This window comes from Sporobolomyces koalae, assembly GCF_050403365.1.
Source record: "Sporobolomyces koalae JCM15063 DNA, S_koalae_JCM15063T_v1_ctg27, whole genome shotgun sequence".
NCBI classification, from domain to species: domain Eukaryota; kingdom Fungi; phylum Basidiomycota; class Microbotryomycetes; order Sporidiobolales; family Sporidiobolaceae; genus Sporobolomyces; species Sporobolomyces koalae.
In genome coordinates this window covers 20,803-43,575 of record NW_027481744.1, presented here as the reverse complement: position 1 = coordinate 43,575, position 22,773 = coordinate 20,803, and the positions used below count along the sequence as shown (strand labels likewise).

Genomic DNA, 22,773 nt, shown 5'->3' with positions numbered 1-22,773 from the left:
TGAAGCGATGCGACCTCGAATCACAAAATCCGAGATGAAAACGGTGCGAGATGATCGTGGCCAGTCGGGTCCACGATAGGGTACTTTCTTGTCGACGTAGCGCTGGCAGAGAGGCTCATCAGTCGATACGTGCAGCTCCGGGCGGGCATTGTGCATTGAGCCCAACCACATAGCTCGCGGAACGATTCGGATCTTATCGATCAGCGCTCGATAGAAGATTTTCGGTGCACTCGGACGAGAACCTGCAGCGCTACAGTGGGACTCGACATGCTGAGAGCATCGCGTGCGTGCGGGGGTCGGAAGGTCCGGCAAAAAATGGCGAAAAGCTGCGGACGAATTTCGACATCGAGCGCCAGCTTCGTCGGCCGCAGGGTATGTTCTACTCGTCGTCAACGAGACTACAAGCGCTCCATTATACTGCCAGCTGTTGGACATGTCGATCAGACCTGATGTATCCGGGTCCTTCCCTGAGCTTTCGTATGCTCAAGCGGTCCGAGATCCCGAAGCGTTCGTCGGCCGGCTCCGAGCTGCTCTATCAACAGTTGGCTTCTTCAATCTTGTCGTTCGTCCCTCCTTCCCTCTCTGTCTGATTCACCAGGTTGGATGAAACGAAGCTCGAGATAATGCAGGATATCGACCAAGTGCTTCCGCGATGGAACGAGCATTGGCGCAACGCTTTCGAAGCCAGCCAACAATTCTTCCAACTTCCGCTCGACACCAAGAACGAGATTGCCATGATTCATTCGCGTCATTTTCGGGGCTACGCCGCGTGTCGAGACGAGGTCACTGCAGGACTGCCCGATTGGCGCGAGCAAATCGACTTTGGGTTAGTCTCTGGACCTTTGCCGGTCCACCTTGCCGTGTTTCCAAGTCTTTTATTCACTCTGTGAGAGCTTTAATGTGAGAGCTTTAAACTGATACAGTATGCCTTTTGATGGATCTAGGCCTGATGCTGAGCCCGTAATCGAGTATCCGCCCTCGCGCGAGGACCGCATTGAGCTTTCACTCTATGGCCGCAACTTGTACCCAGAAACGCCCAGCACATTCGAGCCCGCCGTGAAAGCGTATCGAACTCTGTGCGACTCGATCGCACAAAAGCTCGTACGCTTGATCGGACAATCGCTTTCGCCAGAGCCCGAGCTTTTTTCCGATTTGTTTTCGTCTCGAGACGACGGGCAAAGTCCGCCGTATGCGCGACTCAAGATTGTTCAATATCCACCCGTTCAACCAGACGAGAAAGGGTTCGGAGTAGGTGCCCATCGCGATGGTGGAGGTATGACATAGTTTTTGTCCTGCACCTGTCCTTCCCACGACTCCTCAGTTGACATCTGATCATGCAGGTCTCACACTTCTTGCGCAAGACGACAGTGGGGGACTTCAAGTGCAGGAATGGGACGGCACCTGGACCGATGTACCCCCGATACCGTACGCGCTCGTGGTCAATGTCGGTCAAGTACTTGAAAACATGTCTGCTGGGGTATACCCAGCAACGACACATCGAGTTCTCAAGACGGTCAAACCAACCCCTCGCATCTCGATCCCATTCTTTTTCTCGCCAGCGTTGACAGCAAGGTTGGTTCCACTCGAACCGCACCAATTGCACGACGACTTGAGACAGATTGTAGAAACTCGCAAACGAACCGAAGTGATCAGTGAGGTTTCAAAGGGAGATTTGCACGCTCGAGTATACGGGATTTCCGCCTGGAAAGGGATCAAGCGGAGTCATCGACCCGTGTGGGAAAAGTTTTACCAGGATCACGATCCAGAAGCGTAATTGATCACGAAGTTCAGGAGCCTGTCTGTCAGGAGACTCTCGGTAAGGGCGCTGCGCCGCGAGACATGGCTTGAAAAGTAATCATTCGAAATGATCTGGGAATGATGTAAGGCATAGATTCAGAATACAAAGCGAGTGTATGGGCAGCTTGCGGACAATGACCCCGAGAACCCCGAGAAGTAGAAGAGTAAAAAAGGATGTAAAAAGAGAGAGAAAAAAAGATGTTGAAAGCCCTCTTGCCCTTTCTTCGTCCCCGTCGTAGTTGCTCGCGGATCAAAGAGGAAGGGGGATTTGAGAATCGATACTTTGGGAAAAAAAAATGGTCTACTTGGCCTCTCCGGTGGTGACAGCCGCTGCGTCTCCTGCGATCGCTTCCCGTTCTTTCCTCGCCTCCTCTTCCCTCACCGGTTGGAAGTACGGGTGTTGACTCGCTTCTTTCGCCAACAACCTCTCCTGGTGGTCGTACCTCAACAGTTTGTCCAAAAAGTCGATCGCTTCGTTCGAGATGTACCGTTGGTTCTCCGACGTGACGAATCGAGCCCAAGGTTTGCGTGCGAATCGGCCCAGGATGTCGTCGAATTCGGGCGAGAGGTCAATGTCGTACTTTTCGAGGTACGCGTACAGGTCGTCCGTGCCGAGTACTTTGCAAATCTTGACGAGTTGGTCGTAGTTCTGTGAGAGGTTCCCGATGTCGCAGCGAATATTCGCATCAGTTTTATGCTTCTACCTGGCACATCAGATAGGAGTGAAAATACTCACGTCGCGTCCGTGGAAGAAAGGCTGAAAAGAAGAAAAAACGACACGGGTCCGAGTCAGCATTAAAATCCCAATCTACTCTGCGGGAAACGGCTGACCTCTTTGCGGAAAATCTAGATTGACCAGAGTAAACAGTCAGGAACTCGTTTCGTGCAACTCGAGCGAGAGTGTCTTGTAGTGCTCACCATTGAAGCAAACATGCAACCCAGACTCCACATGTCGAGAGAGTAGTCGTACTCTGCAAAGAGAACAGTACCATCCTCCATTTGAGCTTTGAAACGAGGCGGAACAATCGAGACAAGACTTACCTTGGAAGTCAACCAATAGTTCGGGACCCTTGAAATACCTCGACGCAACCCTGACGTTGTATTCGGTTCCCGCGTGGTAGAACTCTGCCAATCCCCAATCGATCAACCTCAACTGGAAACAAAGGAGGGGATCAGAATCGGGTAAAGAGGACGACTAGTTGAGAAGGGGACTTGCTTGACGCTTCTCGTGATCGATCATGACGTTATGCGGTTTGACATCGCGGTGCATGATACCTCGCGAGTGACAAAAGTCGAGCGCTTTCAGCAGCTCAAAGATGTAGTAGCGCTGTCAGGCAAAAACTGGGTGAGCCGAGCGATCGAGGTCTCGTAAGATTCGGGTAGACTTACGACATCGTAATCGGTGAATTTAGGGTACAGAACTTTAAAGTCGGTGTTGTTGACGTGCTCAAAGACTGGAAATACGCGCTAATGCGGTCAATTCTCGCGATCGGAAGATTCATACATGTTTGTGATCACGTACTGATGGAAGGAGTTTTCGACTGCGCGGGGAAAGAACATCACAATCAGGACCACGACGGTAGAATTGTATGCACTGTAGAAGGAGTACTCACTTGAGGATCCCTGACGACGTCGAGCAAACTGACAATGTTGGGTCCACCAGCGAGGTTCTGGAGGATCTTGATCTCGCGCTTGATCTTCTTTTTCTTGACGGGCTTGAGGACCTTGATGACGCACTTGGAGTCGTTGAGCACGTTGACCCCTTCAAACACTTCCGAGTACTGCAACAAGGAGAGCAGTCAGGTTGCGAGTGGGAGAGAGGGAGAGAGGGGGACGGGTTGTTGTACCTTTCCTCGGCCAACCTTGCGAACGACTTCGTAGTTGTCCTGGACTCCCCACGCAACGGCGAGCACGTCGTAGTCCCACCAGACCCGACCAAACTTCTCGTTCGCGTCGGCGTAGATGCGCGAGATGGAACGTCCTGGAGCCATGTCTCGGAGATGCTGGCTGTTGTAGGTGTTGGCGGTAGTTCGAGAACTGACCAGAGCGAGGCGAGTGTCTCGACTCGGCACGGAGATTGAGCGAGCGAGTTGCGGTGTTCCCGAATGCGATCGGTGCAGCGGCAGGAGCTCGGAGATCGCGGTCTCGCGCGAAGGAAGCTCGAGAGTCGAGGTTTTGCGAAGCTAGGCGAGGTTCGCGGGAGCAGGCGCGACGGTGGTCGAGGCGGGTTGCGATATTGCTGGCGGAGTCGCTCTTTGCGGTTTCGCGTCTCGCTCTTTCCCTTCTCCCTCTCTTCTCTCACTCTCGCTCTCATCGCTCGATTCTCAACGCCGTTGCTCTCTCCCGCCTCGTGTTTCGTTCCGCTGCACTCGTGAGTCTCGAGTGCTTGCTTCCCTGATCATTCGCCAGACTACCCGCTTGGCAAATTTTCCCACTCTCCTCTCTCGCCTCGAGATGTTAAACTTTATTTTATCCAATTGATCCTACCGATCGCGATCGATTTACTCTCTTTCGTACGAGACGGACAAACTTGGGCTCGTTACCCGATTCTGAAGGCATTCCCTCCCTCCCTCCCTCCCTCCCTCTCTCACTCTCGCTCCATCCAGACACGGGATTCTACGTATATCAAAAGGGAACGGTCACTGACATTGAACGAATTGCTTCGTGTTGACATTCTAGATCTCACTGCGTACATGGTATCCCTAGTAGACTCGCAGCTGCAATGGCATTATGGCACTACTGTTGAAACGTCCCCGTCGCGTACCCTGTTCCGTTCGAAAGAGAGTAAAAGAGAGGGCATTTTACTCTGCAGTCCCGCTGGTTTCGAAAGAAAGTCGATTCCTCTATGTGTATCCTATACAGAAACTCGGATTGTTGTCCCCGCGGGGTACATGCCCTGGAACATTCGCGGGTCGCTTTCTTGGGCTGAAGAGACACTTTGCACGTCACGCAAAGTTTGATTCGAAGACGGGTAGGAAGGTCTGCCTTCGAAGGCGGGATGTAGCTCCAAAACGCCGCGGAGACGCACCGCTCGAACGCTTCGCAAACCACTCGCGGCGAATCGCTAAAGATGCCACCTTGAGTGTTCTCAGGGCGTTACAAGAGTATAGTCTGCGAGCTCTTGCTCCCCAAATCGCAAGGGAATCTTGATCATAATTCAGAAATTCATAATCTCGTGTTAATTGATTAGGATTTATAGAAATAATCGATCTACATCATCGCACGCGCTGAAACCTAGTCTTCTCCGACCTCTGCCTCTCGGTACTCGAGTACGACCGGAATCAAGGATGTTCAAAAAGTGAGGCCCTCTCTCTGCCTCATCCAATAAGCTCTCGATTGACTGATCCGTTCATCTCTTCTCGTTCCCTCCATCCGAACCTTGACCAACCCCGACGTCCCTCCCTCTCTCTTACAAAACCAGATTCACGCCAAAGGAAGATGTTGCAGGAAACGCACCTATGAAGAGTTCGTTGCAACGACAGATTCGCAACAAGATCCTCGACCAGTACTCGTACCTGTCTCAACCTGCTCTCCCCCTGCCGAAACATCTCGCCCCGACCGTCGAAGGGGATTCAGATGACGATTTGATCGACGAGGAACCCCAAGACAAACGCAAAAAATCGACTGGGAAAGACAAGAAATCAAAGAAGGACGAACGGGGTGGAGGAGGAGGGAAAGGAGGCAAGAAGGGAGGGAGGAAAGGTCAAGCACAAGACGAACCTGTGGAAGAACAACCACCTCAAGTCGAAGATCAGGGAGAAGAGGAACAGTTGACAGTCATGGACACTTTGTGGCCCAAGAAGGAGACTTGTTCGTTGGTCAAATGGTATGCAGCAGTTTCTTTTTCTTTCGGGAGATCACCCACCATGGTTAAACTGAACTTGGGGGGAATCCGATTCTAGTCGAGATCATGTGTCGATGTACACTGTGCATGGTGAACCTTTGTTCTTCCAGCATTTCGATGGCCCGTTCTACCCGACTCTCAAAGTTCTCCACAAATGCAAGCCTCCTTTCATTCTCGTCCATTGCACAGAACCAAAGGCTGATCGTGTACCCTGCCGTATCACGAGCAGATCCGGGCATGTTGCCTCGAGTTGGAGTCGATCGGGGTGCGATCAAATTTGTCCTTGGAGGCGCCAACATCATGTGGTACGTCGCCATATATCGTCCTTCTAGAAAAACTGGTCTATGACGATCGCTAAACGTTTACGTATGGGAATTTCTAGTCCTGGCATGACTTCGGCGACGGGATACCTGCCTCCGACCGAACACAACATTCCGAAACTGACTCCCGTGGCGGTACACGCGTACGGGAAAGAGAACGCGCTGGCGATCGGGTTGACTCAGATGAGTACCGACGAGATTCGAAGCATCAACAAGAACATTGGAGTCGAGATGGTACATTTCCTGGGAGACGACCTGTGGAAAGTCGACAAGATCTAAACTAGATATGTGCTGATAATAACCCTCGGGACTTGGACAATGGTTCTTTGATCTGCCTTGTCGAGAGAGCACATCGATTTCCTGTAATTGCCGAGTTTTTTTTTTTTTTTTTTTTAAGTTTGGGTGTTTTTCGTTCGAGCGAAGCACTGGAGAGCGGACACCCTGTATATAAGGACCCAGACTCGTCCTGCGAAATTTGCAAGAGAAGGAGAGACGAAGTCATTTCCGAAAGCCGATATCCGAGAATCTACTTCACTAACTAACTTTCGAAGCCGCAGCGACCGCTCAAAGCGGGGGGACAAACGACGCGCAAATCCGGAGCGATGAATAGGTCTCAAGGTGGTCAAGCGCAGGAAGGCGCTCCGCCTACTCGATCCTTGACGCACTCGAACACCTCGAACTCTCAAGCGTCGCAACCGACCCAACAGCGACAATCAACTGGTGCCAACGAAGCCCAGCAAACACAGTCTGCAACAGAAGATCCCGTGTTTGGACCGCTCGAACGAGCAGCGAAAGTGGTTGAAGATCGACTCGCGAGAGACGAACGCTGGGTCGGGATTGGAGACAGTCTCGGAGGCGCATCGTCGGGAGACTATGTTCTCTCCCCGAACCCAGCTTGGGCACCGTTCACCAAGACTCGAACGGTCCTGTTGCCGGATCGCTTGTTTGAGGAACATGATTGTTTGTTCTCTCTCTCTTCTCTTTCATTCACTGCCATCGAGACCCTGAACATATTGGGATGCGTGTCAAACAGTGACTCAGTCGAGATGCACGATGGGACTTTTGCCCGAGATTGAACGCTCGTGGGTCACGGTCGATCACCGGTTGCTCCTGTGGGACTGGGCAGACGGGTCCGTTTCCACCCCTTTTCTATACTTTGATCACCCCGTCGAGATGGACTGACAGTATGCAACAGCTCATCGTTTTCGACTTTCGAGGAATTCAACGACGCGATCGTCGGAGTCGCGTTGGTTCGACCTCGACCAGGAGTCTTTGTCGATTCAATCTCGCACTTGCTCGTACTTGCGACTCCGTCTCAAGTACACCTCGTCGGCCTCGGATACGCCGCTCCCGAGGCGGGCGCGAAGAAGGAAGTCACGTTCTACCTGACGGGCCTGTCCGTTGCAACCGATGGCATCTCGTTCACTTCGATCAAGGGAACCTCGAACGGTCGCATCTTCCTCAGTTCCTGTCCGGAACCTCTCACCCCGGGAGGAATTGGAGGCGACGGCTGCCTGTACGAACTCGTGTACCAATCGAGCGAAGGCTGGTTTGCGAAAAAGTGCTCGCTGCACAACCTCACGAGTGGATCGATCGTCAAGTCGGTCGTGCCGTCGTTCCTGAGATCGTTGTCAGCAATCCCAACCGCCGAGTGGATCGTCGGGCTCCAGGTCGACTCGGAACGCGGCTTGCTGTACACGCTTTTGCGCAACTCGACCATCGAGATGTACTCGCTGCCTTCCTCGCAACCGGGCAAGGTCGAATTCGATGGACAGGTCACCAAAGTGGCGAAGAGTGGAGACCTCGTTCGCACCGCCAACATGCTCCTGCCGAACAACCCCATGGTCAAGAACTTTAGAATCGTCGAGTTGGAAGTCGTCAGTGTCAAGGAAGGAGGCAACAGCAAGATTGGCTTGGTCGCCGTCACGAGCACTGGTGAGCACCCTCTTGTCTCGCTCGTACCCACAGTTTACGCGCCTCGGCTGGCCACTAACGCCTGATTCGCGTCCGCGTTCGCAAACCAGGTGTCCGACTCTACTTCACACATCAACGTCGAGGATACTACTACGGCGTGTCGTCCTCTCCTGCCGCGCTCGAACTCTGTCATGTCCGACCGCCGCCTGCACCTTCGACGAACCAACCTCCACCCCAATCGACCATGTACGGCCAGGTGATGCAACCGCAGCAGAACCACCAGCACCACCAGCAGCAGTCTCAACCATCGCAACAGTCGTCTGCGAACCAGATCCCGTTCAACTCGATCATTCAAGCGAAACACTCGAGTGGAGGACTCTTGCTCGCGGCGAACAACCTCACTGCCGACCTCGACGTCCTGCTCGTGACCGCACCGGACATCTCGACTTCGATCAGGTCCATCGCAGAGGGAGGTTCGAATTCAGCTGGTACGATGCAACCTTCGTCATCATCGTCGTCGTCGTCAAGACCGTTCACCGAAATCGCCGCGACGATCGAAATCCCCGGTCGAACGTGGGACATGGCCGAGATCACTCCAAAGCCGATCATCAGTGCGACAGGAGGTGCCGCGTTGAACGAGTTGGCCACGCAACCGACTCAGGCCAAACGCGAGTGGGTCGTATTGACCAACATGGGCGCCAACGTGATCAGTCGACAACGACCGGTCGACACTCTGCTCGACGTGCTCGAGTCGGCGAGTCTGTCTCAAAATGGTGGAGGTCATGGCGAGATTGGAGTCTTCTTCGAGAGGTGAGTTCGAGAGCCTCTCACCATTTTCCGGCATTTGCCCTGCTTCTCCTTTCCACCAAGAAAGATCTGACTCGTGGTCTGTCTCACTTTTGCAACAGCTACGGTCGGGATCAATCTTGTGCTATGCTTCTCGCGATTGCAGCAGGCAACTCGCAACTCGTCATCAACCAGAACGAACCCACTTCGATCGGAATGAACGGGTTTGCAAGCTCGAATGCGAGAAACACTCCTACTTCAATCGCGGACCAGGCAAAAGGACTGTTCTTTGAAGGCGGAGGAAGACCCATCTCGATCGATCGCGGAGGATATGGAGGTAAAGTGCCTCTCGTACCCATTTGACCAGAAAAAAGCGCTCATGTGAACAACTTGAACATGTCAGCTGCACCGTCGAGCCAGGCCGCTGCCGACAACAAGGTCATCTTCAGTGGTCGACACGAAGGATTGGCACTCTACTTTGCTCGGGTCATCCGACCGATCTGGAAGATGAAGATCACGCGGCCAGCACCTTCGGCTGCGGATCCTGGTCGACAGACTTCTTACCTGCCCGATTCTGTCCTGTCTTCCGTCCAGCACGACCTCATGTCGCTCCGTACTTTCATCGAGCAGTTCGTTTGTTCCCCCCTGAACTTCGCTTCTCTCGAAGGGCTGCAAGAGCTGATTCGAGCATCGTCTTCCTCTCTCACAGGGAGCACAACCTCTTCACCCACCTCCCGGATTCAGCTGCACGAATGTCTCAAGATTCTTCGTCGCCGTTCCAAGCCGAACAGAAATCACTCAATGCATTGCGACTCCTGCTCATTCAATCAGTCGAGGCGATCTCGTTCATCCTCCTCTTGATCGATTACCAGTTGCCCGAGATCGTGTCTGCGTGCTCGCCTGAGTTGCAAAAGACGCTCTCGGAATTGACGTACTCGGAACTGTTGACGACGAAAACGGGAAGAGACGTCGCGAGAGGACTCGTCAGCTCTGTCATCAACCAGCAAATCGGTCGACACCTCAGTGTCAGTCCTATCTTTGTCCCCCTCGCCTCCCTTTTCCCCCTCTGAAGCTGATGCGAACACCAATCCGATCTCTGCGTCGTGTTCAGGTCGATGCTATTAGCGAGACACTGCAGCAGCGATGCGGTTCGTTCTGCAGTGCGGACGACGTTCTCTTGTACAAGGTGCGAAATGCGGACTTATACGATTATGAGAGCTGCGCGGTTTCTGACGGTGCCTACTCTGCTTAGGCCATCGAAGCAATGCGCCGCGCGAAAGACACTCCCGACAGCAACGAGCGAACGGAATCTCTACGCGAATCGCTTAGGTATGTCGAAAATTTTCTGCACATGCAGCTAGTCGATATCGGGGCGAGCGTGACTGACCATTTTGCGATCGGTTGCAGATTGTTCACAAAAGCTGCGCGACACTTGTCGATGGATCGTCTGAAGGAGATCTGTTCCGAGTACACGTCCATGCGGTACCCCCTCGGCGTCATCGATCTCTCCCTCGCATGTGCGCGCGAATGGGATGCTGCCGATCGAGGGGTTTCGTTTTGGGAAGAAGGATGTCCGTCCAACGATCCTCGTTCGAGTGCCTACGAACAACGACGCAGTTGCAACCAACTCAGCTTCGATGCGCTCGCGGCAATGGACGACTTGCTCAACGAGGCTTCAAACCCGAACCGGTCTTCCGGCTCAGTCTCGTACGAAGAAGCGGATGGTCTCAGGACGAACGCGTACAGCAAAGCGCTGTCGATCAAAGACGACTTGTTCCACTTTGAGCTGTACGAATGGTACCTCTCGCGAGGAATGACGGATCAACTGCTCGAGGTATGTCGGCTCGTGTTGGGAAGTTTGAAGACCTGAAGAGACAGCTCGCTGAACCTCGCTCTGATTTCTCGCTTCAGACTCGCACGCCTTATCTCGAAGGATACCTGCTCCGCGAACCGACTACTCTCGAAAAGTCCGATCTCTTGTGGCAGTACTACGTCCGTACATCACGCTACACTGCTGCTGCCTCGGTCCTCGCCAACCTCGCCGAAACGAACGCTTTCCCGCTCTCCCTTCAAAAGCGCATCGAGTACCTTTCACTCGCGGTCGGCAATGCCAAGTCGCAATTGCCTTCCGGTACAAGAGCTGGCGACTCGGTGCAATTCCTGACTGATGTCGAGGAGAAGCTCGAGGTCGCGCAAGTGCAGATTGAAATTTTCCGAGCGATCGAAGAATCGACACTCGACGAAGACGACAAGAAGGTCTGGCTCGAGAAGATTGAAGATCGCCTCTTCACCGTGACAGAGGTGAGTCGCGCTCTCTCTAGCCTACAGCTGGATTCGGATAGAGCACTGACAATGTTCGCTGTGCATCTCTAGCTCTACTCTGAGTTTGCTGAACCGCTGGAACTTCTCGAAATTATCCTCCTCATCGTAAAGAGCCCCTATCAGCTCGAGTTTGCTCCATCGATGCTAACCGGAACATCCTTGTGTTTTCTGTAGTTCCACGTATCGGATCACCGAGATCCCTTCCTTGTCACGGCGACCTGGGAAGCAATTCTTGCGCGGGCACAAGACGATCACCCCGAACAACCATTGGACGCTGTCGCCGCCAAAGTAACGCAGCTTGGACATCGATTCCACACCTCCGACATTGCGTTCCCACTCCGTGCGTCTTTGCTCGTAAAGCTTTCGTGATTCTTCGCTACGTGATTCTGACACATCCTTCTTTGGTCACGCAGTCGAACTTGTGTCGCTTCTGGAACGCTTCAGCTACGAGCGCAAGGCAGATGCTCGGACAGGATGGGTCCCGCTCGCACTACGAGAGGGCGGGGCATCATTCGAGGCGATGTTCCACATCTACGACGAGCTTCTGACTGCCAAGGTAAGCGTCAACTTTCGAGACAACTGTATCTTGTCCCGAGTCGGGCTGATTCGGTGTATTCGAAATGTTCAGATCCCGCCTTGGCATACCTCGGCAGGTCTCGCGTTCCTCGCTGCGTCTGTTGCCGAACTCGTCTCCTCCTGGCTCGAAGAGGCTCGCTCGGCGCCCATCTCCCTCTCTCGATCAGCCTTCCCCGCAACCGAAGTCGAATCGGCACTCTCGCGGTATCAGATGGCTCTCCAGTCTGCACCAAACGCTGCAGCAACATCTCAGAAACTTGCCGATCTACAAAGAAGTATTCGTAGAAGCTACTAAGATGCAAAAGGAATATCTTGAACCTCATTGATCGGGTTCTTTTCTTTAAAGTTCGTCGTGTCTCGTCGAGGTGACTAGACCTTCTCTCTCGTCGTGAATTTGGCCTCCTTTCGCGGCAGGCATCCACGCCTTGCCTCCATTCGTCTGCCCCTTGGTCGCCATGGCAAAGTATTCCTGGACGAGGTCTGCCGCTGCCATCGCAGTTAGTTCGGCGTTCGTGTCGTACGCAGGTGAGACTTCGACAATGTCGAATCCGACGAGGTTGAGGTCGCTCAAACCTCTCAAGATTGCTTTCGCTTCTCGAGTCGTCCAACCTCCCGATTCGGGAGTGCCAGCTGTTGCAATATCGCGCCAATGTCAGCGTAACCGGAAAGCCTTTCGAGAAGCCCCCCCAAAAACCCAAGACAGATCGGTCTTACTGGCAGGAGCCATGGACGGGTCGATCGTGTCGATATCAAAGCTGAGATAGGTCGGCGTGTTGCCCACTCGTTGTTTAATTTTCTCGATGATACCCGACGGTTTCAATTCGTCAATGTCGTCGGTCGTGAGCAGCTGAAAGCCGACGTTCGCGTCGTTCTCGAGGTCTTCGAAACCCTACATTGTGCTCGTTCCTTTCCGGCTCAGTATGGTTCCCTTGATACCCGAGAAAGAGATCAATAGGCGACATACAGATAGACGTGTACGGATGCCGGCGTGGATCGACGAACCATTCGCGATCAAGCCCTCGTGGAACGCTTTCCAGAAGAAGGTGCCATGAGTCTGGACAAAAGAAAGTGTCAGCGAGTATGACTTGGTGCGAGCGAGGTAGATAGGAACGTTACGCACGATCTGCGATTGAGGACTTGTCGCGCCGTTGTACCCGGTTCCGATCCTGACAGGCATATCTCGTTTTATCCGTCAGTAACAGCGCGCTCGTTTCCGCATCGGTATCGACAAAGCTTGACTCACCACGTATCGAGATGTGCGTCAAAGTGGATGACCGAAATGGGCCCATAGACTTTTTTCAAGGATCTCAAGATGGGCAAAACGATCGTATCTGCCCGCGTCTCGATTTCAGTTTTCACGGACTTCTCGCGGGAAACGATATGGAGGAGAATTAGAACTCACGGTCACCGCCGAGGCTGACAATGCGAGGGTGTTGCCGTCCGTCGAGAGCAGCTGTGGTATGCGGTCCGGTCCGTGCGGTTTTGACCGGTCGATCGAGCAAGGTCGAGTAGGCGACTTCAATCTGATCGAGTGCGAGCTCGTTGTCGTACGGAGACACTGGGATGTCTCCACAATCGAGGAAGGAAGGACCGCTCAAGAGAGGGTTGAAATTCCAAGGAATCGAATAGGCTCGATTCGCAGCGTGTCGTCTCGAACCTTGTCGGATCGCGTTTGGACCGAACCTCGCTCCAGGTCGGTATGAGACCGAAGTGTCGAAAGGGATCCCAAGGACGATGATGTCGGCAGTCGCATCATCCTCGACAAGACACCGGCGATGCTCGAGATGGGCAAAAGTGACTATGCCAGAGAAGGACAGATCTGTCGAGGATGCCGAGTATTTGTCTTCTGTATGGGATAGCAAGGGAAAGGTGAGAAGGGCTGTAGTCTTCAAGTGGGGCAGCTGCAGACGTCGGGATCTTACTCCAGGCATTTGGGCTCGCTTGAGCGCACGCAACGGCTGCAGCCGCCGCGACTGTGAACACCAGAGCTTTGGTCATGTGCAAACTGGATATCGAAGGCAGAAATGGGGAAGCAGGAGGTGAAACCGGCAAGATAAAGTCTTGCAGAAGCTATATGGCCAGCGGCTAAAAAGCAACGTGAGCGCGCTTAGACGCGGACCGTCCCGTTCCGACACGGAGAACGCGGCTGGCCGCACTTTCCGCCCATTGAGCAGAACTGCACGTGACGTTTCAACCGCAATACATGTGCTACAATCTTGTAAAGCTAGTGACATTTTCAGTCCTAAGAAGGCTCAAAACAGTTTATACATAAAATCTTACAACAAGAAACCGCTTGCGAAACCGTCTACCCTATGCCTCCTCTCCCTCGACGACGTGAAGGGCAGACGCAGGCCCTTTGTAGTTCCGTCTCACCTCGGCGTACCAGGCGATTGTGCCGATTAGAGCAAACACGGCCGCGATTGCCGAGGTGTAGTTCATGTTGGAGCCAGTCACGGGCACGTAGTTGGGGATACAGAAGAGGACGCAGATGAACGGGATCTGCAAAGAAAAATGGACCATCGTGGGTAAGGTGTCAGCTGTGACCGCTAATTTGTCCGTGTACGAGCACTTGGCCGACTCACGTAGAGCAAGCTGACCACGTTGGCGAGCTTGGCAAGTTTGTCCGGCATCCGCCAGTACGCTGGCGGCAAGAGATCTCGGCGCAGGAAGACGAGCAAGATTGGGATGAAGTACGAGACGAGATATCCGATCGTGGTGAGTTGGAAGAAGGCAAAGAAGATCGTCTCGGACCCGAGATAGATCAATCCAAGAATTGCCGGAATCGTCGTCTGGAGGACGAGAGCGTTGAGAGGCACAGAAAAGCGATGGTTGACCCGTTTGAAACTGGTCGATTCAGACATGCGGTTAGCACGCTCTCTCTTACGTTAAACATTGAGCAACGTACATGAAGCTCAGTGGGAATCCGCCGTCTCGCGACATGGACCACACGGCACGAGAGGTGGCACAGACGATACCTTTTATTGTTGTTGGCAAAATCAGCCCGAGAAGACTCTAGGAGTAGTTAGACGGTCACACTCACCGATGCAGGCGAAAGCCAGAATTAGAAGATTGAAGCAGTAAGCTGCGGTTGCGCCTCGCAGGCCGAACGAATCTTGGAAAATTTGCAGCACGGGCAAGAATGTCGGCGTCGTGAGGACCGTGTCGATGTCGCCGATACAGAACAAGAGCGTGATGATGTAGATGAACCCAACGACACCGACGATCGCGACTCCTCCCAGTACGGCAATAGGTGCAAGTCGTCCAGGGTCGAGCGCTTCCTCGCACAAATGCGTTGACGCGTCAAAGCTGTTACATGCGGTACCTCGTTTCAGTCTTGGGTCTAACAGAAGCATAGTTGACTTCTAGCTTACCCGATAATGGTGAAGGACGACTACGAAGAACGAAATACCTCAGCAAATAGAAGACTGGCGGTAGCACAAGGGAACGCTCACCTGGAGCAGACCGAGAAGGAACACAAAGCCTTTGCTGCTCCAGCCAGTCTCGTTCAAGAAACCGGTGAACACGAACTTGGGTGTCGATTTGACAGGGGCGCAAGCGGCGAGGGCGATGATCGTCGCGAGGACCGAGGAGATGTTGATCAGAGCAAACGAAACGGTCATGCGGTCAAGAATCTTGATCAGGAAAAGCTGAAGGCGGAAACATCAGTCAGTAAGGCCGGACCATAGCAGGGGAACGCCGAAGCTCACGTTGGTGAAGAAGAAAACGAGAAGCATGCCGAGGTAGAGCAGAACGAGATGCCAGCTTTGTTGGACGTAGTCGGGGTGGTACGCAACCACGAGTCCGAGCACACCCGACGAGAAGATGTACGCTCCCGCGGCGATGAGTGCCCAACCGCCGCAGATGTTGGACCACACGGTCCAGTACGACAGGACCGTCTTCCATCCTTCCGGCGCAAATTGGTACGACCAGAACGCTTGACCTGCCGCGTGCGGGTACGCCGAGCACATCTCGGCAAGACTCGCTGCGACGGCCAACGAGATGATCGCTACGGCGAACCATCCCCAGACGACCGCGATCGGACCTCCCGAGTTGAGCGCGGTCGAGATACTGCCATTGATGGCCGTTGTCGGCGCCATGTTGGCGTACGATAGTCCTGTATCTCGGAATGCAGTCAGCCCTGCTGATCATTTTGCGGCGAATAATACCAGGACTACGAACCGAGAAGGGCCTGCAAGACAAATATGCATCGCTCAGTCAAGTTAACCCCCACTTTTCATTAGAGGACGCTGCTCACCCATACGCCCATCGAAACCTTGAGTTCACGCGAATGTCCGGTTAACTCTTCGAGCGTGACACCGGTCCCTCCTTGTACCGCGACGACTTGAACTCGATTCGAGGCGTGATCTTTCATCTTCATGCTCGCGCTCGACGGGACCGATTTGAGCGAGCTCGACATGATCCACTCGTCTTGGAAAGGTCGAATGAGGGAGCGAGAGTGAACGCGCCCCTTTACGGCGGCGAGAGGCAACGGCCCCAGATGTCGATTGGCGATAGCGGTTGGCGGGAAAAACTCCCGTGCAGCCGCCAAGCGCCGGCGGCTGTAAATTGTGGGGTCCCACGTTGTCTATCTCGTGATTCGAGGATCGCCAATTCTGAGCCGTGAGGCCGCCCGTGTGTACTGTATCGACGTCGCGTGCCTCCAGACGCGAATCTTGCCGGAGACTCGGCGGCACGGAGGGAAGAAGGTGAAAATGGAAGGACAGCAGCCGGAACGGACTAGCTGCTTTTGTCTATAGGTAGATACGCTGTGGAGAGTACGCCCAGACGCCCTCTGACAAACATTCTACCAGTGCACAATTGACAAAAACGTTTTCAGCCAGGGGCCAGTTTGCACTTCTCCTCAGATTTTCTCTCGTGCAGGCATCATGCAAGTAGATTGGAAAGGCCGAGAGCCCTGTCGTGGGTTCGGACAACGTCTCCTGGCTCTTTGCTACGAGAGTGCAAGCCGGAAGGCCCTGTTGACAAGTCTTGCCTCTGCTGTGCAAGGGTTCAAGCAAAGTTGAGATCCCATCCCCATTCTTCCAGGATTGCATCAGGGTCGACATAGATCCGCCCATCTCGCGACTACATCCACCGGAGACCAAAATACAAAAGATCAGTACACATTGCGGTCGAGAGGAAAAGAAAACTACAATATCGAAATTGAAGACTGACCCGTCTCCAGGCCTCGTCGATTAGCTTGCGGGACCTGTTTGTGTTGAGAAACGTGAATGCTTCCATATGGTAGTCGAAAACCTTTGTCGAACGTTGTCTGTCGTCGAGTTGCGAATGCGGCGATGTGAGAGATGTCGAATTGAGATGCATCTGCAGACAAAACGAGGCCGTCAATTGACGCACATGAACCAGATACCAGATCTCTGAATCGAGTCGCTTACAACGTAAAGCGCAAAATGGCAGGAGCAAAGTCCGGGCAGTTTGTCATCGACAATCATTTCAAAGCTAACAGGAGAACCGGTGTTGGTCAATCACGCTGAAGAAAGCATGGCAAGGAAGATGTGCGTACAGGCTGAGCATCTTGCGGATAATGTACACGACCGGATAGGATCGTGGCGGCAACTCGCTGACCATGTGCAGGTACAGCAGTGCAGCGAGTCGAAACACCTCGTGAAAGTATCGGTGCGGTTCGAGATCAGGCCGCTCTGTGCGTATGAGCGGCAAGTCAGTGAGACTGGTCCGGCCTGCTGTGTTTGCGAAAGGTGCGCTTACCGCTGACGAAATCGTCGACACGCTCCTTTTCGTGCTCGAGTTCGGCACGTACCTCGTCCAGTTTGGCCAGCAAGGCTCCGAGTTGTTCTTCCGCAATCATGCCCGAGCTCTTCCTTGATGCTTCGTGCTTCTCCCGAGCGAGCGAGGTGATTTTGCCGATGAGGAGAAATACGGCTGATCTCGAGACCAAATCAGCTCAACCATCAATTGCTCCGGAAGGCTCGTGAGAATTCGGGACATGCTTACGCTCAGCGAGGCCCATGAGCGTATCGAGTACTTCATCGCCTGCTTCCTCCTCCGACGTCCCGCCTCGATCCCCTCGAACCAATCCGGATGCAGGTTGCTTCGAGGCGTTAGAGCTGGTTTTGTGCGCCCCGCTCGGTCGCAAAGAACTGTAGTCGAGAAGCAGACCGTGTTTCGATGAGGATGACGACAGGACGTCGTGGTAGAGCAGATTGCGAACGAGCTGTCTCGCGAGTGGTGAACGACATGCAGACAGTCCGCCAACGAGATTGACAACGTGTGCAGCCTGAAAAAGCATCGAATGCCCAATCAGTATTCAAGAACGACTTGATTCCTGTTCGTTAGTCGCATGACCTCACCTGTTTGAGCCGTTCGCGCCATTTGTTGACATCTCCCCGACAGATCGATGCTTGACACAGCATGAGTACCGCCGCAAGAACAGGTTCGAATTCGACCTGTCTACCATTCTGCGGGAGCGCTTGCGAGTCGTTCAATCCAGAGATCACTTCCGCGAGCAACGTTTCCGCGAGCGAACCCAACTCGTCACTCAGGTTCGCCATCGCGCTAGTTTCCTTGTCACTTGACGAGCTGTAATCTGTTGTCGAGGAGGAGCTAGAGGCGGCTGCGAGGTTCGCGCTCGACCAGCTCAGGATCGAGTGCATCAAGAATGGTTTCTGGTGCGCGTGCGGAATGAGCGAGAGGAAGAGGTTGGCCGAGGTTGAAGTTGAAGCCGCGTTCCTGCTGCTGCTGCTGCTGCTGCTTCCGCCGTCCGATGGCGCACGGTCGTATACCGATGTGGCGGTCGCAGACGAAGCGATCGAGACGTGTTTGGCCAGAATTGTCGTGTAATGCGAGAGGAGGTACGCCTGGGTGAAGGCGAAATCGGCAGAAGCGACGAACGAGGCTGCCTGCGAGACGGTCGAGTCCCGCGTAGTCGCGCACGCGTCAGGTCGAGAGTTCAAGGACATGACTTGCATTGCGGCTGGTGAAGTGGAAAGGTTCTGCGCGCCGTGCGGCGAATTTGGAGGCAAGTTGAGTACGTTGAAGTCGCCGAAAGGTGGGAAGAGGGCCGAGAGATCAGACTCGAACGGTTGAGCAGGCGAGTGCGGGCGGGATCGGGCAAGAGGAGCAAAGGTGTGAGCGAGGTCTGTTTGATCGAGCCACGACGAAATATCCACGTCGGAGATTTGCGGTGTGGCTCGAGGTTTGTCACCGGTCCGAGGTTGTGCAGTGTCGTGGCCGATCTGATCGTGTTCATACTGACTATACTGAGTACTAGGCGGTGCGATCAAATGCAGGAAGGAGGTCGTCCAGCCAGGGTCGATAGGCCCGAGCGCGGGCACGGACGCGGCTGGATCCAAGTAGCCAGTCCAAGCTGGGTGCGGCATCAACTGAGTTGGCGGTGATGGGAGAGGAAGTGGGTGGTCGTGAGGCGAGTACGAAACCCGCTCAGGTCCGGCTGCGCGGCGCCTTCAGGTTCAGCTCGATTGCATGGTTCAAAAATACGAGACCGAAACACCTAGAGGAGAAGCTCACAAGTAGGACCGCGTTCTGCCATGCTCGACATGAGTCCTGCTGTTGCGAGGGCGTCGAGCCCGCCAAGCTCTTGCAGTTGTGCGGCTCCGCTCACACTGCGTTCCTTGCGCGGAACAGGTCCCCGTTGCTTGTTCTCGACTTTTTCCCGCTTGCGCTGTTCGCGTCTCTCCCTGCGTTCGATCGCACTACGTTCGGCATCTTCCCATTCGCATTCGAGGGCCAACCTCGAGCATCCGGTGCAGGCCGGGCGTTGCTCGTCGCAGCGCTTCTTGCGGGCTCGACAGGTCAGGCACCCATTCCTCGTGCGGGTCTTCTTCGGCTTGACTGCTGGTCCCGCGAGTGGTGGGGAGCGGGAAGTGGACGGCTCAGCACTCGAAGCGTACTCGGTCGGGGCCAACGACGCGTTCGAAGCATGCGATGTGAACGGTATCGGGAGCGGCTCGTACGACATGGTCTCGTCGAATTACGTCGATGCAGCAGGTTGAGAATGCGATCAGTTCGAGCGTGCGATCCCGCGAGATAGGGTCGCGCCTCCTCGGCAGCCTGTCGAACCGATAATCCGCCCTGCTTGCGCCCCAACTCGAACGCACCGCTGCCACGGAGTCTGGACGCGCGCGAGTTGACGGGCCGTCGTTTGAATTAGGAGACGAGGGTGTCAATCCAAAGATCATTTATTGCACTGATCCCCCACGCGCGCGGCGTCGGCCGAGATTGTCTCGCTCAGCCGGGGAAATCAACAAAATTTACAAACACTCTTCAATTCTTTTCGCCGGCATAGACCCACTCGCGCTTCTTCTCCGTCTCTTGCTCCCAGCCCTCCTTGCTCTTGATCTTCTCCACCATGTCCCCCTTGATCGCGTTCTTCGTGCCTTCCCTCGCTTCAATCCTCTTCAACCACGCGACCGTGTTTGGGTAGTCTTTCTCGAGCGAAACGAGTCCCAAGGAGTATGGGTGAGCTCGGATCCAAGGGAAGCTTGCAATGTCGGCATAAGAGAATTTGCCGGATCCTTTGCCCGCGAGGTACTCGCGACCGGATTCCGACAAGCGTTGCTCGTACACTTGCAGCAAGCGCGCCGATTCGTCCAAGTATCGCTTGGCCGCGTATGGAACTTTTTCGGGAGCGGCATTGAGGAAGTGTCCTGCTTGTCCAGCCCTGTTCCAGGAGCGGCAACTCGAGCGTCAGTGCTTGAATGTCGTCCCGCGGATCCAAGGTGGACGCTCACATGGGTCCATAACCTCCGCTGCAATCGCGTTCGAGAACTTGTGATCAGTACCCTTCAGCAACTATGATCATAATCCACGAGACTCACTGTTGGAAAAAGATCCAGTTGTACTGAGAAGTACCGCACGATTTTCCGATTAGCCCCAGGTGTTGAAACAGGAAGACGCCCGTTTGCTCACGAGTTCAGTTTCTTCTTCAATGTTGTCAAAGTGTAGCTTGAAGTCCTTGTCGTACTTTTCGGCAAGGTATCTCAAAATCGATCCGGTTTCCCACACTTGCAAATTGCCGTTCGAGCGGTCGACAATCTATCGTTTCAGGGGCAACGTGAGCTCACAAAGCCATCAAAGTCAAGATCCAAGAATTGGACTGACAGCGGGGATGCGACCGTTCGGGTTGATCTCGAGGAACCAAGGCTCTGCGGAGGAACAAAATCAGTATCAGTGGTGGAAAAGGGAAAATGCGTCAAGAAGAAACTCACCTTTTTGTTCATTCTTGCCAAAGTCGACAGTGTATTCTTTGTACTCGATTGGGGTGCCGAGTGCCTTCAATTCTAGAATTTGGCAACAGCGAAGATGGATGAGTGGAAAATACAGGTGATGCGACAACAACCATGCCCACCTTCGAGGGCAATGTTGATCTGCAAGAGAGAAGAGGTGTCAGCAAGGTCGATCGCAGAACGCGTATCATTGACAGCGACACGTTACCTTGAGTCCATTGGGAGTCTTGAAGCTGTACAGATCAATACCTTGCGAAGAAACGGCAGGTGCAGTCGACATTGTGCGGGATAACGCGAGGTGTTGAAACAGAGTTGAGTGTAGTATTTGATTCTTGGGGACGAATCGAGTGAGAAGCATCAGGAAGGGCGGGAGAAGTGGGCTGTGGGACTCTCAAGACCGAATGTCGACATTGCGTAAGCATAAGCCGAAATGTGGGGCTCGAATTCGCTGCCGCTGACGCTATCCCCAGGCATTGCACTCGGTCGCGGAAGAAGCAGTTTGAAATGGCAGACACCTTCTATTCCCACGACTGAAGGATGATCCCATGCTACCGGATCGGCAATCCACCAAACCTCCAAGCTTTGCCCATCTCATCCTCGTCAATCACTTCGGCTTCACCTTCTCCAGCTGCCTCGGTCGCGAGGATCAGCCCGATCCAGTCTGGGTCGATCGAGCGAGTGGGTTTGTGGCCTGCTGCAGCGTTGTACAGAGCCGAGAGTGAAACCGATCGAGCGTGAGAGGTCGTCGTCGTCAATGCAGACCACAGCGATCGAGCGAGAGAAGGAGAAGCCTAGAGGCGACATGAGGTTTCGGTCAGTTCAAGGAGAATGCTGGTGGCACGAAGGGAGGAAGATAAACGCACTCGAGGTTCGAGGACATTGCCGATCGCAATCACGACGGTCCGTTTGGTCAACTCGAGCAAATCGCGCTCGCCTTTCTCGGCAGCTCGAGCGCCAGAGAACGGTCCATCGTCCTGCCGCTCGTCCGGGTGAGGTCGTTTCTTTGGATTGTGGACGTGATGGTGGTCATGGTGAGAGTGTCGCAACTCGTGCAAGACTTGTCCAACATCCCACAAGCGCTCCTGAGTCCACAGTCCGTCGTTGCGGTTCTGAGAGACCGGTACGGCAATCACGGTCAGCTTGATCGCCGAGTCGAGCGCGAGCGAGTTGATCACGTCGCTCGTGGTCGACGAGAGCGTCACCAATGTCGACGAGACGGCCGAGACCGGGTTCGGGGCATGCTTTGCAAACGAGCGCAGCAAGGTTTGAGCGAGTTTCGGGGACGGCGAGTACGACAGAGTCGATGACGATGCAATCAGGAGTGATTGAGCTTGCGAACTGGCATTTCGACGCTCGCTTCGTTAGGAGTGCGGGGGTAGCTGTCATACTCTTGGAGAGCGACTCACGGTTGAGGAGCGAGCACGATGACAGACAGTGGCACGAGTGCGTTGATCTCGCGCCCGACTGCTGCAGCGGTAGCCAAGTCGAGATCTGCCGACCAGAAAAAACGTGAGCAGGTTGCGGACGAATCGAACAAGACACTCGTCTGTCGTGCTCACCTCGTTCGAGGTAGTACACGGGGAGACTGTCTTTGATCATGTTCTCCTTGCCCGCTTCCTGGGTGCGTTTCTCGAGTTGTTTGCGCACGCGTTTGAGTTCCTTGTCCATCTCGCGCCCTCCCTCCTTGCTGCCGAACCGGAGTTGCTTCTCGATCTCTTCCTCCCACCGTGCTTCGGGCCCGTGGTCGTAATTGGGGCTGATCGGGACTCCATGTTGGTACCGCTGGACCGACTGCCACGTCTTTGATAGTTCGGGGTGCAGCAACGAGGATGACAGGAATGGGAGTCGAGACGTGATCGAGTACGGCAAGTACGCTGGCAGGCGCGGGTAGAACGCACTGAGGAGGCCGATCAGCAGACCCCACACGACCAACCGCAAGTTCGAGTTCATGGTCGGACGACTAGTATGCGAGCCGTTCGAGTAGTCCGCG

The 22,773-nt window shown here is 54.2% G+C and overlaps 9 protein-coding genes across 9 annotated transcripts; 3 read left to right on the top strand and 6 right to left on the bottom strand.

Annotated features, from left to right (window-relative positions):
* Positions 1-433: 433 nt before the first annotated feature.
* On the top strand, positions 434-1,774 carry JCM15063_004850 (isopenicillin N synthase family dioxygenase; the record flags this gene model as incomplete). The annotated part of the gene is made up of 4 exons (XM_076679781.1): positions 434-562; positions 630-826; positions 945-1,273; positions 1,341-1,774. The coding sequence occupies 4 exons, from the start codon at positions 434-436 to the stop codon at positions 1,772-1,774; spliced, it is 1,089 nt and encodes a 362-aa protein (XP_076533052.1).
* Positions 1,775-2,098: 324 nt separating this feature from the next.
* JCM15063_004849 (casein kinase II subunit alpha/alpha') lies at positions 2,099-3,788 on the bottom strand (the record flags this gene model as incomplete). The annotated part of the gene is made up of 10 exons (XM_076679780.1): positions 2,099-2,446; positions 2,534-2,554; positions 2,629-2,643; positions 2,716-2,768; positions 2,839-2,950; positions 3,014-3,124; positions 3,187-3,251; positions 3,320-3,338; positions 3,411-3,578; positions 3,645-3,788. 10 exons carry the CDS (start codon positions 3,786-3,788, stop codon positions 2,099-2,101), a joined length of 1,056 nt encoding a protein of 351 aa, XP_076533051.1.
* A 1,296-nt stretch (positions 3,789-5,084) lies between these two features.
* Positions 5,085-6,240, top strand: TMA20 (translation machinery-associated protein 20; the record flags this gene model as incomplete). Its single annotated transcript, XM_076679779.1, has 5 exons — positions 5,085-5,095; positions 5,219-5,623; positions 5,700-5,797; positions 5,871-5,946; positions 6,024-6,240. The coding sequence occupies 5 exons, from the start codon at positions 5,085-5,087 to the stop codon at positions 6,238-6,240; spliced, it is 807 nt and encodes a 268-aa protein (XP_076533050.1).
* Positions 6,241-6,563: 323 nt separating this feature from the next.
* JCM15063_004847 (uncharacterized protein) lies at positions 6,564-11,854 on the top strand (the record flags this gene model as incomplete). The annotated part of the gene is made up of 15 exons (XM_076679778.1): positions 6,564-6,921; positions 6,995-7,091; positions 7,157-7,896; positions 7,986-8,685; positions 8,784-8,998; positions 9,065-9,290; positions 9,371-9,686; positions 9,773-9,847; positions 9,914-9,990; positions 10,069-10,495; positions 10,573-10,962; positions 11,035-11,088; positions 11,158-11,323; positions 11,397-11,539; positions 11,612-11,854. The coding sequence occupies 15 exons, from the start codon at positions 6,564-6,566 to the stop codon at positions 11,852-11,854; spliced, it is 4,227 nt and encodes a 1,408-aa protein (XP_076533049.1).
* Positions 11,855-11,899: 45 nt separating this feature from the next.
* JCM15063_004846 (agmatinase) lies at positions 11,900-13,557 on the bottom strand (the record flags this gene model as incomplete). Its single annotated transcript, XM_076679777.1, has 7 exons — positions 11,900-12,189; positions 12,274-12,448; positions 12,524-12,613; positions 12,680-12,725; positions 12,803-12,890; positions 12,962-13,405; positions 13,482-13,557. The coding sequence occupies 7 exons, from the start codon at positions 13,555-13,557 to the stop codon at positions 11,900-11,902; spliced, it is 1,209 nt and encodes a 402-aa protein (XP_076533048.1).
* A 312-nt stretch (positions 13,558-13,869) lies between these two features.
* Positions 13,870-15,976, bottom strand: JCM15063_004845 (uncharacterized protein; the record flags this gene model as incomplete). The annotated part of the gene is made up of 9 exons (XM_076679776.1): positions 13,870-14,058; positions 14,142-14,403; positions 14,465-14,534; positions 14,600-14,865; positions 14,931-14,950; positions 15,012-15,206; positions 15,267-15,673; positions 15,739-15,748; positions 15,815-15,976. 9 exons carry the CDS (start codon positions 15,974-15,976, stop codon positions 13,870-13,872), a joined length of 1,581 nt encoding a protein of 526 aa, XP_076533047.1.
* A 593-nt stretch (positions 15,977-16,569) lies between these two features.
* Positions 16,570-19,516, bottom strand: JCM15063_004844 (Zn(II)2Cys6 transcription factor; the record flags this gene model as incomplete). The annotated part of the gene is made up of 8 exons (XM_076679775.1): positions 16,570-16,644; positions 16,735-16,884; positions 16,956-17,019; positions 17,084-17,219; positions 17,287-17,460; positions 17,533-17,815; positions 17,889-18,988; positions 19,066-19,516. The coding sequence occupies 8 exons, from the start codon at positions 19,514-19,516 to the stop codon at positions 16,570-16,572; spliced, it is 2,433 nt and encodes an 810-aa protein (XP_076533046.1).
* A 305-nt stretch (positions 19,517-19,821) lies between these two features.
* JCM15063_004843 (glutathione S-transferase family protein) lies at positions 19,822-21,063 on the bottom strand (the record flags this gene model as incomplete). The annotated part of the gene is made up of 8 exons (XM_076679774.1): positions 19,822-20,218; positions 20,289-20,306; positions 20,376-20,398; positions 20,467-20,592; positions 20,659-20,702; positions 20,766-20,837; positions 20,906-20,924; positions 20,992-21,063. 8 exons carry the CDS (start codon positions 21,061-21,063, stop codon positions 19,822-19,824), a joined length of 771 nt encoding a protein of 256 aa, XP_076533045.1.
* Positions 21,064-21,331: 268 nt separating this feature from the next.
* JCM15063_004842 (uncharacterized protein) lies at positions 21,332-22,733 on the bottom strand (the record flags this gene model as incomplete). Its single annotated transcript, XM_076679773.1, has 4 exons — positions 21,332-21,574; positions 21,647-22,121; positions 22,190-22,274; positions 22,343-22,733. The coding sequence occupies 4 exons, from the start codon at positions 22,731-22,733 to the stop codon at positions 21,332-21,334; spliced, it is 1,194 nt and encodes a 397-aa protein (XP_076533044.1).
* Positions 22,734-22,773: the final 40 nt, after the last annotated feature.